The sequence below is a fragment of the Borostomias antarcticus genome (genome assembly GCF_949987555.1).
Source record: "Borostomias antarcticus genome assembly, chromosome: 26".
Taxonomy (NCBI): domain Eukaryota; kingdom Metazoa; phylum Chordata; class Actinopteri; order Stomiiformes; family Stomiidae; genus Borostomias; species Borostomias antarcticus.
Genome location: NC_140259.1, coordinates 9,267,477 through 9,283,787, shown reverse-complemented (window position 1 = coordinate 9,283,787; position 16,311 = coordinate 9,267,477). Strand labels below are relative to the sequence as shown.

The 16,311-nt window shown below is 47.0% G+C and overlaps 3 protein-coding genes across 6 annotated transcripts in view; 2 read left to right on the top strand and 1 right to left on the bottom strand.

Annotated features, from left to right (window-relative positions):
- dot1l (DOT1-like histone H3K79 methyltransferase) overlaps window positions 1–4,520 on the top strand; it is a 28,078-nt gene extending 23,558 nt beyond the window's left edge. Inside the window, exons 27-28 of one of the 4 annotated variants that reach the window (XR_014631036.1) lie at window positions 1–4,140; window positions 4,236–4,520. The exon at window positions 1–4,140 is cut by the window's left edge and continues 614 nt beyond it. The gene's annotated coding sequence lies outside the window, so the exon portion shown is untranslated. The other 3 variants (XR_014631037.1, XR_014631038.1, XM_084458954.1) reach the window with 3 other exon arrangements.
- A 1,121-nt stretch (window positions 4,521–5,641) lies between these two features.
- Window positions 5,642–6,994, bottom strand: LOC311326112 (uncharacterized protein). The gene is made up of 3 exons (XM_084458956.1): window positions 6,895–6,994; window positions 6,608–6,687; window positions 5,642–5,853 (listed from the first exon to the last, which is right to left on the bottom strand). Exons 1-3 carry the CDS (start codon window positions 6,959–6,961, stop codon window positions 5,701–5,703), a joined length of 300 nt encoding a protein of 99 aa, XP_084315082.1. The 5' UTR covers window positions 6,962–6,994; the 3' UTR covers window positions 5,642–5,700.
- A 1,485-nt stretch (window positions 6,995–8,479) lies between these two features.
- oaz1a (ornithine decarboxylase antizyme 1a) lies at window positions 8,480–14,746 on the top strand. The gene is given in 6 exon segments (XM_084459053.1): window positions 8,480–8,636; window positions 12,853–12,922; window positions 12,924–13,010; window positions 13,191–13,366; window positions 13,738–13,823; window positions 14,088–14,746. Coding segments are annotated over 6 exon segments (669 nt in total). The 5' UTR covers window positions 8,480–8,517; the 3' UTR covers window positions 14,219–14,746.
- The last annotated feature ends 1,565 nt before the right edge of the window (window positions 14,747–16,311 follow it).

Genomic DNA, 16,311 nt, shown 5'->3' with positions numbered 1-16,311 from the left:
TATATATATATACACACACATATATATACACATATATATATATATATACACATATATATATATATATATATATACACATATATATACACATATACACATTTTTAAAAAGACTTGATTCTGATATTAAACAGAGCAAAGCACAATACATGAACTGTACACAGCTAGCAGAGGTGAGGCCGTCCCTCACACACACACACCAGCTTACTCTGCTCAGGACAGTGCTGCATGCATCTGTGCCGCCCTGCCCCTCTCCTCTGACCTTTCCCTTGTCACATGACCCGCGAATGATTGACACCCCTGACCCTTGTCCCCCAGGTCAAGTTGCCTGATGCTAGGGGGTGCGTGTCCTTGTGACTGACATGGGTTCAGCTTCACACTGGAGAACGATGACCACCGCTGGTGTTTATCCTTCTAGCGTTACATCCTGTGACCAGACCCCCCGCTGCAGGTACAACAGTGAGGTTCTACTCAGAAGACGAGAATATTTCATGAACTGTTTTGACGGGATCACAGACCACAATGTTGGTCCACAGAAGTCTTTTTGTTTGTGTGCAATGATGTTTATGTGAACAGCAGGCTCTGGAAAGGCACTATGTTGCCTGCTAGGCTTGTTAGCGGGTGATCCTGGGTGCTGCCTGCCAGACTTGTTAGGGCCACACATCCTCACTTTCCACTTGACTTTTACTTGAGCCGTTTTGTAAAGTGAGTAAAGTCAACTTCTATTGTGAACTTGTTCGATTGGCTGCGGAGTGGAGAGACTAGATTAAAACGGAGACAAAACCGGTTTGAAACACAGATTGACCTGCTTAAAGATTGATAATATGATTTAAGAACATAGTTGTGAATAATCTCCACTGCTCTACCCAATCAGGATGAAAGCAAGTCACTGGGACCTGGATTTGAACCCAGGCATTTGTGTCCATGTGCATTAGCTCCAGAGACAGCAGCCTTATAGCCTTAGCCACCCTCTCACCGCTCACACACATGGTTACTCTCCAACTGTTACTCATCTAAATAGTCTCAGTCACGACTGACAGACTATTACTCAACTTTAAGAAGTTCATAGATCTAATAGTCACGACTGTCAGACTATTGCTCATCTATTAGAAGGTCATAGATCTAATAGTCACGACTGTCAGACTATTGCTCATCTATTAGAAGTTAATAGATCTAATAGTCACGACTGACAGACTATTACTCATCTTTTAGAAGTTCATAGGTCTAATAGTCACGACTGACAGAGCTAGTGGGTGCTGTAATGCAGCAGAATTCCTTCCCTGCACTCTTTACATGTACGTCCTAGGAATCTCAATGGCTCTTCATTCCTGGCTTTTGATCTGTAATCTCATCTCATCTTCTGCACCTCTCCCCCCTGCTGTGATCATCCTCAACCACTACCACTGTAGTGGTGCTTCCTGCAGCCGGTCCAACCTACGCATACACACACGCTCACACACACACACACACACACACACTGGGAATGCAACTGAAATCAACAGCAACAAACTACTGGGTAACCTTCACACCTTTTTTGTTTTTTATTTGGTATTTCCTTGTATGTTGTGACCATGTTGTGCTGGGAATGGGGGTTTTCTCTGACTGTCATTGTGTATAATTTAGATTATTATATTTATGCTGTCAGTCAGTCTCCATTTGTAATGTTATGATGTTTTCCTTTTTTCTTTTTTTTTTTTTGTTCCTGTTTTGTTTATATCCTGAAACGTGTGTAAACGGTGTAGAATGCAATAGTGTGTGCATACTTGACTGCCGGTCTGAAAAACAATGGTGCTACGATCTGTTCAACTCTGGACTGTGCCTAACTTAATTTATACAATCTTGACACCAATAACGATCCATGCTTGGTGCTGCACGTGCACAGGGATGTTTTAGTGCACGGTGATGTTTTAATGCCATTTTGTGGCATTATTATTTTTCTTATATTTAAGACGTAATTATCTGTTTTGGGTTTGGAATGACGGCTGGTTTCTCAGCTAGCTCAGAGTTGGGACAAAAGGTAAATTCATGTGTTTCCACATCACTGGGGAGGGGGAGGGGGGGCGCGACAACCTCTACTTCCACACACTGCTACAGGTTTCCAGATCATTTGTAAATGTGTGTGACACACCTGTGTTATTGTACAGAAGCTTATTTTCCGTTTCTGCGTGTGTCTGAAAAGTTATTAGGCGACTTAAGAAACGCCTAGACTGATTTTCGGGGTTATTCATAAGAGGTGTGTCTAGATTGATTTAAGGGTTATTGATAAGACTCCTAGATTGATTGTGAGGTTGCTTTATAAGAGTTCTGTTACTGGTGCTGATGTTCTGACCCGTTGAGCGTGAGTGGCGCAGGGCTGGAGCTGATTATCGTATGGATGCTTTTATACCAGATCTACATGTAATGCGTGTACTGTAAGCTTGTTGATTCTCCCCTCAGTCTCTGTGAACGTTCTATTCCACCCCGCAAAATTAGCAGTGAGTCGGTCCAGTCTTACTATTGGTGCATCCATTCCCCCCCTTCCATCATCCATCCATCTTATACCAAATACACCACCCCACTGCCTGCCTGCGCTCGGGATAGCCTATAGCTGCTCTAGTTACAGTAGAGCCTGCAGCACACAGCTGGTGGTGGTGGAGGCGCTAGGAAGTGTGCAGGTTTCATTCACAGGCGTGTCCTGGAAGGGAACTTTTAAATCGTCAGCCAAGCATCTCCACCCAGTCCAGCAGTGCTAGGTAATGTTTGTGCGCATGGTTAACTAGGATTGTGCGTATGGGGAACTTTTTTTTCGTTAGCTCATATCAGAACGACAGCTAGTCTCTGCTTCCAGCACTGAGAGATCTTTATCAATATTATCACTGTAGGGTCTTGGTTTAAAAAAAAAAATCCTCGATGTTTAATATAATTACAGTTGATATACAGGATGCTTTTACTACAACTTCAACAAATTCAGATGGAAGTTTTCATACTATTTAGTGGCATGGTGCTCTCCTTCACTTTAAACGAGGAAAACGCAGCTATTGGTGGATACTGTTCCTCTCCTGTGGTACTAGAGAGGAGGAAAGGGGGAATGAACTGGCTTCCTGCTGTCCCTCCTTTGTACTTCCCGTGTGTGTGTGAGAGAGAAAAACTGTTGGGTTCGTGGACATCAATGTCTTAGTCACAGTTTGGAGCCGGATGTTCGAAGGTACCGCGTGTCTAAGAGCTCATCTCATGCTCCGCTGTCTCTCTGTTGGTGCTTGGCCTGTTAAGACGGGCACAGAACAGACACAACCACAGACACTGAATCACAGACACAAACCCTGAAACCTGCCAAAGGTCAAGACTCAGGGACTCTGGTTTGATCTGTCAGAATGAGGTCACCCCGAACCACCCCAACCCGACTCACACACACACACACACACCACACCCAACTCAGGACGGATCCCGCTTCTAATGCATTATAGCCTAATATATAATAATAATTTGACTTTGGTGCTGCGTTGCCTTATACTACAGTACATCTATGTTCATGTCCCCAACACGCGTTCTCCCTCACACACAGAGCCCAGCTGAGCTAAGCAACGCCTGCCGGCTTTCTGTGTGACTGAGCTGTAGACGCTGTGCTGGGAGGAGGAAGCCCCTCCCAGCCAGCCTACCTTCCTCCCCCTCTCTCTCTCTCACACGCGTCTCTGTCCCCCTCTGCCTCCCACTGCTCCTCCCCCTCCGTTAGAGAGAGGTCGCTCCCTGCCCGCTGAAGGACAGCGCTCTGGCCAGACGGATCACAATCTGGGTATATTGATCAGTGATGGCCAGGACAAGTGTATATTATTGCGTAACCGAGCAAGTGCATATTGATAGTGAGATGATTTGATAGGTGTATATTGATTATAGATGCCAGGGCAGGTGTATATTGATTAGAGATGCCAGGCCAGATGTATATTGATTAGATGCCAGGGCAGATGTATATTGATTAGATGCCAGGGCAGATGTATATTGATTAGTGATGTCAAGGCAGATGTATATTGATTATAGATGCCAGGGCAGGTGTGTATTGATTAGTGATGCCAGGGCAGGTGTGTATTGATCAGTGATGCCAGGGCAGGTGTGTATTGATCAGTGATAGGTGTCTGGACAGGTGTGTATTGGTCATAGATGCCAGGGCAGGTGTGTATTGATCAGTGATAGGTATCAGGTCAGGTGTGTATTGATCAGTGATGCCAGGGCAGGTGTGTATTGATCAGTGATAGGTATCAGGGCAGGTGTGTATTGATCAGAGATGCCAGGGCAGGTGTGTATTGATCAGTGATGCCAGGGTAAGTGTGTATTGGTCATAGATGCCAGGGCAGGTGTGTATTGATCTGTAATGGGCATCAGGGCAGGTGTGAGGTGCAATAACAACAAACCTAATTTCCCAGAACACCCGGCGTTGTCATGCTAGCTGTTTGGTGTTGGTGCTTTTATCTTTAAGATGTTATAATGACAAAAGTTTGAATTTAAATGTTTGTTTTTTTTCTGCTTTTTATGATAATTATTAATAAAATGGTTTCTTATAAAGCATTATGTTTGATTGTCTGTGTTCATGCTAAGCTGTATGAGGGTGGTCTGGGGAAGGGAGATGATCATTTCTCTATTGCTAGTGTAACTAAACACCTGCACCCTGGAATATTCTTAATTCATGAGCATTTCACCACAATACTTTCTCAGAATAGTACATTCTGTACACATCTAAGCTTTTTCTGCCCCCGACCATATATGGACTTTTGAGACGGTAATGATGGGGAATGAATGTTTCAACCCCAGCTGACTTCTGTTGTAGGTGATGGTTTCATTCACCTTCACATTGAGCCTAACACCTTACCTGACCATGATTCCCACAACAGTATGAAGAAATGTCAAAATAACGTGAATGTCTTACAGCCGTTGGACATGGTATACAATTCCTGCTATTTCTTCAGAGGAAGATCTGTGAATCCTCTCAGGAGGGAACATTGGCTGTTCTCACTCGTCATTCGCTGCCGGCGAGCACAGCGGAACCTGGAGAACCTTGATCGTCCGCAGAACCAGACGACCGCTGGGGGAGATCTTCCCAGAGCCACACTCAGACCCCCACTCTTACACACAGGTCTCACCCCAACCCTAACGCTAGCTTCACACAGCACAGTCTCATATCAAACCCCGTGTTAACCTTAACCCGCTCAATCTGAAGTCTAACCTTAACCCTAATATTAAGCTTAACACAGTCTCAAATATAATATAAATATAATATATACTTTATACTCTGACCCCACTTGGCATCAACCCCTTCCCCCTGTATATAAACCCCATCCCTTTCACATGTTTGGTGTTGCACCTGAAGGCCACGCCGGCCGAAACGTTGAGCTTTATTAAATCTCTTCAGGAGCTATTGAAAGAGTGTGCAGACCTCTCTTCTCTCTTGAGCAATCAGTTATACCTTGTTTTTGTCACGTGAAAAACCATATGAATTGATACAGAAGACTTCAAAAACAGAGACTCGACTTTATTTGCTCTAAAAAGAAAATATTTTATACAATGTTTAACATTTTTCTACAGTATGTGTCAACCAGTTATTTCCAAGATTCACCACAGTTCCATTTCATTAATTGATTCCAATAAAGACTAATAGGTAAACATTTGACTGTTCCTTTTGATGCAAATGTAAACGTGTTTGTTGTCATGTTGTTGTTGTTGACATGCTCCTCGGGTCTAGTCCTTCAGCAGCCCCGTCTTCGCCGCCTCTTTGTTCCTCAGCCTCATGGTTCCTCCCAGTCTCTTCTTCTTCTTCAGTCTGGCCGTGTCCTCGTCGTCCTCCTCCCCCCAGGTCCAGTAGACCACCGTCTCCCACAGAGACCTCTCCGGCTGGGGGGCAGAGACATGGGGGACAGGGGGACACCCCCCAGACACCAGGACGTCAAATACACCTCAGGCTCATCAGCTCTCCAACACATTAGATTACAGTCATTTAGCTGACGTTATCCAAAGGGACTTACAATAATTGCATTTAACATAGGAAAAGTCAGTGTACTACTACTCGACAGAACTCACAAGTGCATCTCTTTTCTAAAACAAGTGACTAATCTAGTGCTGAAGGCAAAGTGAAGACATCTCTATCCCCATGTAATTCTGTAAACATGGACAAGATGGAGCAATTTCCCACCGGGGATTAACCATCCTACCTACCTACCTACTTACACATACCTTCCTACCAACCTACCTACCTACATACCTTCCTACTTACCTACCATCCTACCTACCTACAGTACATACCTTCCTACCAACCTACCATACTACCTACCTACCATCCTACCTACCTACATACCTCCCTACAAACCATACTACCTACCTACCTATCTATCTACCATCCTTCCTACCTACCAACCCACCTACATAACATCATACCTACCTACTAACCCCCTTTATTACCATCTTACCTACCAGTCTACCTACCTACCTCCCTACAAACCTGAACCAATGTCTCCACAAGGACAATAGAGTTGCATAAGGTAGGCCTAGCCCAGCGTAAAGTTGTGTAAAGCTAAGCAACATGAGGCAGCATTAAGTCCTAGTGTAAACTAAGTACAGTACGGTCAGATATGCCCATGGTGTGATGTACCTGAGTGTCAGAGCCATCCTCCACGCTGTCCCCTCCAAAGATCAACAGGCTCGTCTCCTCCACGAAGGACTCCACCGCTTCTACAATCACAGGAAATCATGCAGCGTCACAGTAGGACTGTCCCTCACGAAACAGGACATAAATAATACCTGCATTTTATTCATGAAACCACAAGGCAGCATATTCCAGAGCTACACGCTTCTCTTTATGGCTACACCGTAGAGAAAGAGTCTGGTGATAATAATGAGAGTCTGGGAGCTAAAAATCAACCACAATTAATTACTCACCATGTATTTCATTGACTCCCGCGCTCACGGCCACCACGACCAACGCCAGGAGCAGACAGCGGTTCATGGTTATGCCTTTCCAGGGGTTTTTAACTTCGCTCAGACTCTGAATGGACAGGAGGCGATCATAGGACACTGGGGGGTGAGGGGGGGGTTCATAAGACGTGGGTTTTCAGAAATGTAATGAAATGAGTATTGAAGTGAAGAGCTGTAGGGCCCCTACTTCTGAGAACTGCTGATGTTTGATGTTTGGTCTTGCTTCGGCTGCAAGGTGTCCTAAGAGGTGATTATGAAGTGTTAATTGTTTGCAAACTACATTAAATGCATAGTCACGTCGACCAGATCTGTCATACTGTTGGAAGCAGAGGGCCCGTCTGTCTGCAACGTTGGGCAACATCCCAGCAAACACACAACGTCAGGGAGACGTTCAGATCATGTCTTAATAACGTCCGTCGGTCCTGAACCCCGTGTGTTCGTCTGCTGGACCCCTCAATATTCACACGTCTGGCTTGGACCCCTCTAAGACGTCTGTGGACGTGCAGAACGGGTTCAATATCTGAACATCTAAAATAAACATTCATTCTGGCTCCTAATTGGATGTCTTTGGACGTCCGAAAAAGACGAAAAAGACATATAAAAGACGTATTTTAGACGTGTCTTTGCTCAGTGGGATAGGTTATATGCAGCTAGGCGCAATCTGATAAAAGCATACGCGGCTAGACCAATAATAACACTGCCTAAAATAGACACCTGAATCAGCTTCAAGACGAGAAAGAAATACGTGAACTATCATATTTTCTCAGCTTTTTTGCTGAATAGTCTACTTTATTATAGACCCTATAGATAAGAGACGGAGGAAAACTTACCTGGGTTGAACTTTGTTCTATGGACGGGTGCTGGTCATGTTAGTTTCAGCTCGACCGTCTGGGAGGCCGGGGCTGGGGTGACAGACAGGGGCAGCTGAGGAGGCCGTGTTGATGGGGGGAGGCTACTGTTGATATTTGGCTGTACGTGCAATACGTCCCTACGTACCTTATCCAATGACATATTGATAAATTATTGGTATTAAAAGGAAAGTGTATGTATTTATGTATTTATGTATTTATGTATTTATTTATGTATTTATTTATTTATTTATTTATTTATTTATGTTTATTTAAACGAGACTAGTGCATATCCGTCTCCACGCCAATGTAAATGTGCCAGAGTTAGTAAATGAGCTAATGTATCATGTATTATTGCACAGTCCATTCTCAACCCATATCACTAAATGAATCGTCTCAATGGGCTCCCGTGGCGAAATAAAAGTAAGTTAAAAAGAAAAAAAATGAAGATTATAAAAAATATAACTAATCAGATTCAGATTGTCATTATTTTTCTAATATTCGGCGTATACAAAGAAGTTGAACACATACACAGAATAAATAAGGACACAATGCAATAAAAAAATATAAAGTAAATAAAAAATAAAGCGGAGTTTGTTGACAGCAGCGGATTGGTCAGACGCGGTCCCGCGCGTCACGACTCCGCCCCCTTTGTGAGTGTCATGCAGCGGCTCGAGCGGCCGCGAGCTCACTTTGGAGCGGAGCAGCACGAGACGTTCAGGGCTTGGACGGTGGCCGGATGGTTAAATCCAACCTACAGACGATACTCAATAGCCACTGTTTTGTAAGAGAAAAAGAGAGAAACATTATCAAAATGCCAGTCAATGAACAGACCAGTAATACACCGGGAAATAAAAGGTAGGTTAGACTGGTTTGGAGATAAAAAATAATTTTTTTTTAGCTAAAACTAGCTAACGTTAGCATCACTCACTCAGCACAGTGGCGGATCCGTCTATTTGCTGAAAAGCTATCGATCCCGTGGCATCGTAAATCACATGGAAATGAATTCCCTGTGGTATTTATTTTTCTTAGTTGGTTTGACGTCCCGGACAATTAAAACAGGGTTTTTTCGATAGCTAGCTAGAAAATGCTCGACACTGGAAGTCGACGTGATTTAAAGGGCCCTGAAATGGCCTGAGGCAACACAATACTGAGGCCTGTGGTGGTAGCTAGTGCTAGCTAGCTAGTGGAAGCTAGTGGAAGCTAGTGGAAGCTAGTGGCTAATGCTAGCTAGCTACTTCTAGCTAACGAACTGCTGCTGCAAGCTAGTGCTAGCTAGCTAACGTCTGTTCCGTGTTTACATAGTAGCTAGCAAGCTGTGAGCTGAACATAGCTAACCCAGCTTGCTAGTTAGCTAGCAACTACATAACAGCTTACATCGCATTTCAGTTTATTGTTATTAATTATATGATAAGTTACACAAATGCCTGCAAGAGATAATCAACTAAGCAAACAGAAGCGATGCTAGCGCACGTTAGCTAGCCCAAACAAGTCAGTTTAACATCTGATTAACGTTAGCTAGCACTAGCTATAACCAGCCAGCCTGTTAGCTAGCACTAGCTATAACCACTCAGCCTGTTAGCTAGCACTAGCTATAACCAGCCAGCCTGTTAGCTAGCACTAGCTATAACCAGCCAGCCTATTAGCTAGCACTAGCTATAACCAGTCAGCCTATTAGCTAGCACTAGCTATAACCAGTCAGCCTGTTAGCTAGCACTAGCTATAACCAGTCAGCCTGTTAGCTAGCACTAGCTATAACCAGCCAGCCTATTAGCTAGCACTAGCTATAACCAGTCAGCCTGTTAGCTAGCACTAGCTATAACCAGTCAGCCTGTTAGCTAGCACTAGCTATAACCAGCCAGCCTGTTACAACGCATTGTGTTTGCGCAGTGTCACGATCAGATACCGTGTGATGCTCAAGCAAGGAAGGAAACTGACAAATGACACATTTTCACCGTTTTAATGCATCTGCCTACGCTAACAGCGTTGTATTTACTGTGCAGTTAGGTCATGTTAAAGGGATGTTCTGGAATATTCTGGGATGTTCTGGAGTATGCTCCGTTGTTCTCTAGCTAACTAGTAACTAACATGTAACGTTACAGGCCTTAGGCCTAATGCTATCCTCCCCCAATGCCGTGTTAGAGGTCTAACCACGGCTGCCTAAATATTTAGCTAAGCACGGGGTTCAGTCTTGAAATGTAAGTTGTCTAGGTCATGGAAAGACGACACCTTTTACTGGGGGGGGACCTCTTTTGACTTGTCACGGCTCGCTGCTATCCTCCTCCTCTCAGTTCTGGACCTGAAGTCATACACTTCGCTAAACGGACGTCTCAGTTTCCCATAAGTAGGCTAAACCCTGCCTAAATATATAGCCAAGCATGGAGTTCAGTATTGAAATGTAGGTCATGCGAAGACAACAGCTGGACTGAGGAGTACCTGTTTTGCAGACCGTGACTATCTAACCATATACTCTAGGCTACTCTAGAAGTGGACAGAAGGCGACATGACCATCATTTCTATTCTACCATGTTAATAATCTATATGCCTTTACGAGCTCTGCCCCTGATATTAATATTCTCTGTGGTCAGGTCAGGTGTGTGGGGGTCAGGGCCTTCAACTCTACGTCTAGCTGCCCTGTCCTGACCCATAGGAAAATAGTTGCAAAATGGTTGCACATAATTGCTCACTGGTTAGAATCTCTTTCCACGTACACTGATAAGTTAATTTTCCTGACATCAGATTAGTCAACTGTGCTATCTGAGCGGTTACGCAAGAGGAGAGACTCACGTCCCATGTGACGAGGGCAGCTGTCTCTAGCTAAGCCTTTCTTCCTCATGAATGTGCTGTGGGTATGGGGATTGCGAGGAATGTTGTGAATGGTGAAGTACTGCAGTGCTGTTGAGTCTGTTGTTGAAACAGAGCGCAGGTGGAATTTGAACTCGCCAGGGCAGACTAGGGGCCGATGTTTGACTTTGGCTGTTAGGCCATTGTTGAGTGATTGAAAATTGTTGGTGGGAAATAGCTTGTTGTTGGCTCTGTCCATGGGTGGACCTGCCTAGGTCGTTAGCTTTCCCCAGGGCCTAGCTGACACGGACCCTCACTTGGGAGGATCGGCAGGGTGGCAGACAATGTCCCTATCCTGGCGTTCACACGCCCGCTCCACATACAGCACGGGAGTGGTGCTTACGCAAGGTAGCATCAGTGTGTGGGAGCCAGACGGAGCAGAGCTGCTAATGCATGTTGTTCCTGTGAGGAGCTAGGATGATTAGGGCTTACCTCCCAAGAGGAGGGCGGGGGAGGGCAAAAATGTCAATTTAATGGCCACCCCCCTCCCCCCCTATCCCTAGTGATAATAGGCCCTAGCTCCCCAAGTAGCTATTCTCTCTTAGCTCAGCCAGTGGTAGCACAGCAACCCCCTCTCGTTAGGCTAAGCCTAGCAGCAGCAAAACAACAACCCCCTCTCGTCCAGAACTAAGCTAGGCTAAGGCTAGCAGCAGCAAAACAACAACCCCCTCTTGTCCAGAACTAAGCTAGGCTAAGGCTAGCAGTAACAAAACAACAACCCCCTCTTGTCCAGAGCTAAGCTAGGCTAATTCTCCACTGGAATCTGCTCAGAATGGCTCTGGACACCAGCCAAGCGGATGAGCTGGGGGGGAGTGGGGGGCACTGTTGTTGCCTCTGTGTGTGCTGGTGGAGGAAGAGGAGCCGACAGCAACATCTCACTGTGACCGTACACTTCACATTACATGTGACAAATAAAAGGAATCCTGGGGCAGCCTAAATAAGACAGATCTATACTGTAGTACTCAACACAGCCTATGCTAAACGGAGATCTGTGCACTTTCTTAAGAAAAACACATCGAAATGTGCTGACTAATCAGTTGCATTGTGGGAAGGCAGATGCAGAGATGTCCATTTTGTAATACAGGCATTACAGGCTTGGCCAGCCCACCAGACAGGAGTTTGACCGGCCCCGCTCCATAGGCCGGGCTTTGTTCTCCAGGCAGCGGAGATTTCCGCTCAGTGTTTTTCCACTGGAGAGACCGGCCTGCCAAGACTGTAGGCAGGAATGTCACCTGTCTGGCTCTCTCTCTCTGCCTGCCCGTCTGGTTCTCTCTCTGCCTGCCTGTCTTCCTCCCTCCCCTCCAATCACCCCCCCCCCCCACCACCACCGCAAGACCAAGAGACCCCCCTCATTGGTTAGGGGAGTGAAAATGGAATGTATCATCACCACGGCAGCATCTCCGTGCCGACCAGCCAATAATCTGGTTGAGTGAGTCATCCCTGAACGTCCTCCGTTAGTCAGTGCAGAACAGCAGATTGAAACACAGACACTTTCCTGAGGAAGGCTTGGGGTTAGTGAGTCTTAGCTGCTGTTCATTGAGCATGTAGCAACTTGATGTGTTTGACAGCCGTGCCCCCCTACAAGGTACGCTGCTCGCTGGGCGTCACACAGCTTTCCCCTGGATCACCCAGCAGTGGTTATGATCGTGTCCACTTGTCAGACTGCCCCGGTGACCTTCGACCTCAGCTGCCAGTCTGATATGAATGGGCCCAGCTAACCTGGCCAATGTTTGATTGGAATTCCTAAAACAAATATTTCTCTGACTAACTTTCAGAGGCATTTTGTGTGTTCAAATGTAAGATATTGGCTTTACCTTTGAGATTTTAAGGCAAACGGAGCTCAGCAGAAATGGCGAAAGAAGAGAAAGAGTACAATTTGAGTGCCACTGAACAAGCCATGACTTGGAGGCAACCATTTAGTGTAGGCGTACATGTGTGACCCTGGCACCTAAGGAGGTCTGCGCCAGGCCAGTTTATCTGGCTGAGACATCCGGTGGGATCAAGGTCTGATCTGGTAGCTGATCTCCTGAGTCTGTATCTTTCTAAACAGCAACGCCCACGGCCCGTCTGCCCGTTGCTCATCACCGCCAACCGGGCCAGTATATCTGATGAGAGCGACGTAGTTCCATAGACAGGCAACTAGTCGTGTTCTGCTTACTTCTTACCCCGTGTGTGTGTGCCAGTTTGATCCAATGTCTCCATGGCCGTCTGTGTGTGTGTCCTGCTGCAGTGAGTCCAGTAGTCCTGGACGGGCCCCCCTGAGCGTCAGTAACCTGGGTCCGGGGCCTCAGTGGTGTTCCTGATGCCCCTCTCCCACCCCTGAAGATCCCAGGTGGGCGAGGGAATGACCAGCGGGATCGCAGTCTCTCAGCCAAGCTCTTCTACTCTGTGAGTCCGGTTTTTCACAACTTTCTCTCGCTAGTTTTTCCCAGCTCATTTATTTATTCATTTTTTTTAACAGAAGGGCCTCCTAACATCTCCCCGTCTTCCTCTTCTCCCTCGCCCCTGTGCACCCCTCTCCCCTTCCTTCACTCCCCTCCCCCCCCCCCCCCCCATCTCTCCCCCCAGGACGCCCAGTTGCTGGTTCTTGAGGAGCCTGCCCCCCCCGCCAGCCGTGTGCGTTTCCTGCAGTTCGAGCCGCGGCGGTTGGAGGGAAAGCAGTGTGTGTGGAGGGGGGCGTTGAAGGGGGGCAACATCTACATCGAGATTCCCCCCGGAGCTCTACCCGAAGGCAGCAAGGACAGGTTAGTCCTACCCCACTGTGTGTGTGTGTGTGTGTGTGTGTGTGTGTGTGTGTGTGTGTGTGTGTGTGTGTGTGTGTGTGTGTGTGTGTGTGTGTGTGTGTGTGTGTGTGTGTGTGTGTGTGTGTGTGTGTGTGTGTGTGTGTGTGAGTGAGTGTGAGAGATTGTGTTTGTGGTTTACCTGCTGCTTCAGCGCTTTTTTGACCCACTCACGTCCCTTACTCATTGCCTAACTGGCGGACTCCTCTCTGCCTGTTCTCTCTCTCTCTCTCTCTCTGTCCTTCTCTCTCTCTCTCTCTCTCTCTCTCTCTCTGTCCTCTCTCTCTCTCTCTCTCTCGCTCTGTCCTTCTCTCTCTCTCTCTCTCTCTCTCCAGCTTTGCTCTGGTGCTGGAGTTTGCCGAGGAGAAGCTGCAGGTTGATTACGTTTTCATCTGCTTCCACAAGAACCGAGAAGACCGAGGTGAGCTTCTCCCCGAATTAGGTGCTGGTGTCCCTGCATCGCTCCTCAGTATCGACCCCAGTCCTCAGCAGGCCTGAACTGACCTCTGACCTTCACACACGCGTGTCCACTTCCTCAAACTGCCTGTTTAGCCAGCTAGGCCACCAATAAAAAGCTATCAACAGGATGGCGCAAGCGGGACGCGAATGTGGGGTCGAACTGTTGGAACACAACGCGGGTTGAGAGTACGACGGTTCCACTGACCATCTCTCTGTTTCTCTGCAGCGTCTTTGTTGCGTACCTTCAGTTTCCTGGGCTTTGAGATCGTGAGACCGGGTCATCCCCTCGTCCCCGCCCGACCCGAGGCTTTCTTCATGGCTTACAGCATGGAACGAGACTCCGACCACGACGAATAAAGCAACCATCGCACACATCGGCTTATAGAGTCCCTTGCCTCCCCATCCCCGTCACCCCCATCCTCACTCCCACCCGATCCGTTGAATTAAGTCACCATCCAAAACGCAGTGTGGTTGAGGTCTCCTGTGAAGTAGTTCTTTCTTCTTTTATCATCTTGATGATGTCCTGTATTGCGATGACATTTGCACCAGTGTAAAATTTCAAGAAGCTGGAACGTACCAACTCTCCACAGATCGGGGGTTTGATTCCCCATTGCTGTAGTGATTATCCACAAGACTGTATCTGTTAGTGCTGATTTCTCCCCTCTCCCATCCACCTCCACCATCGTCTCTAGGATGTAATATTTATGGTTTAACGGCTCCATATTCATGTAATTAGTTTCATTGGCCATCTTACGTTGATTTTCATGTTGATATTGATTCTTTTTTTTTGTGTGTGTGCATGAATTTTGATTTCTTAGTTTTGATTCACTTGATGGAATTCTGCATGTTGTAACAAGTGTGCTAAATAAAAGTTGCTCACCTTAAGTCAACTCTCAACGTGTCACAAGTTCTTTTGTAGAGATTGAGAAGGTTGTTTTATCATTGTGGGCGCAAGTGAGGTGGTGATATATGCTATTTCAGAATACAAAAATAAGAGGTTTATAGAAGAATTATAACTAGATTCTATCTAGAGGTGTCGTCTGATAACCTGGGGTCTGTCAGTGTTCATCATCCAGGTAGACGCTGGGTAGGAATGGAATATATACAGTCATGGTATTTAATATGGAATGATATCTCCAGTCCACTGAACACCAAATACCAAGTCAGAAACCTAGGTGTCATATTTGATTCTGATCTTAAGGCCCATATTAAGTAATTAATTGTCCTCACTATGACCAGAAGGAGGGCACACATCACACCAATCTTACAATCACCACTGGTTACCTGTCAGTTTTCTAATAGATTTTAAGAAAGGTAGGAAAGACATTCAAGTGATTCAACATGTTTATTAGACTACAAGGAACCATATAATCGAGGAATTTCGAAAATAAACAATGAACGGATTGTTTTGATTCACGTTTCGTTGGGTACCTTTAAAGACCCTTGGCCACGTATTTTAAGCATGTGTGATACAGCACTCTGTGTCCATTGGTTGGCAAAAAGACAAAAACATGAAACGTTCACACAATAAAAACACATTTTCACACAAAAACTATACAAAGTTGTGCTTAAAAGGCGATGCCCTAGTCAGCAGGGTTGTGGAGGCCCAGCCGAGCCGTGCTCCTCACCACAGATCCGGGGTCAGTGAGAGAGAGGTACTGCAGACAGAGGAGGTCCTCCCAGTCTACGCCAGACTGACCCTGGTCCAGCCCCTTCTCGGCCAGCTTCAGCACCAGCAGGCCGCGCTTCACAGCCAGCCAGCGGTCCACGACGGAGGACCCGGGACCGGCTGGGTTCAGTCTGAAGAGCCCCACCCGGGGCCCCCAGAGCAGGGCCTGCAGGACCCCCACAACGTCCGCTATCTGCAGCCCGCTGCCCTCATTCTGGAGCCAGTCCGCCAGGCCGAGCAGCCCTGGTCCGTACGGGGAGTCTGGCGGGGATGTTCCTGGGCCCTGCGTGGCCGAGAGGGCGCTCCTCCGGAGGGATAGACAGTACTGGACGATGGCCCCAAACTGGGCCTGGAGGGGCGGAGGAGGGGGGACCTCTGGAGAGAGAGCAGTGTGGTGGTCTAACACCACACGAGGGGTACCCCACTTCCTCCACAATATCTGAACCCCTTCTTTTTGAACCCCCATCTCCTCATTCCCATCACTCCTGCCGTGCGCTGCTCCCACCCCCGACCTCTGCAGGTCACTCCTTTCACCGGCCTCGCTTATCTCTCCCGCTCTCTCCTCCTCCACCTCCTCTCCCTTCGTCTCCCCCTCTCCCTCCCTCCTCGGCCACACCAGGAAGACGTCTCTTGGTTTCAGCTGGACGCAGATACAGGCAGCGTAGCGGCTCAGGTGTTGTATGCCCGTAGCGAGCTGCAGCACGAGCACGCACAGCCGCCGTTCATACCGCACAACCTCCTCGACGCTCCGGTAGGACCGCCCCTCCTCGACGAAGTCCTC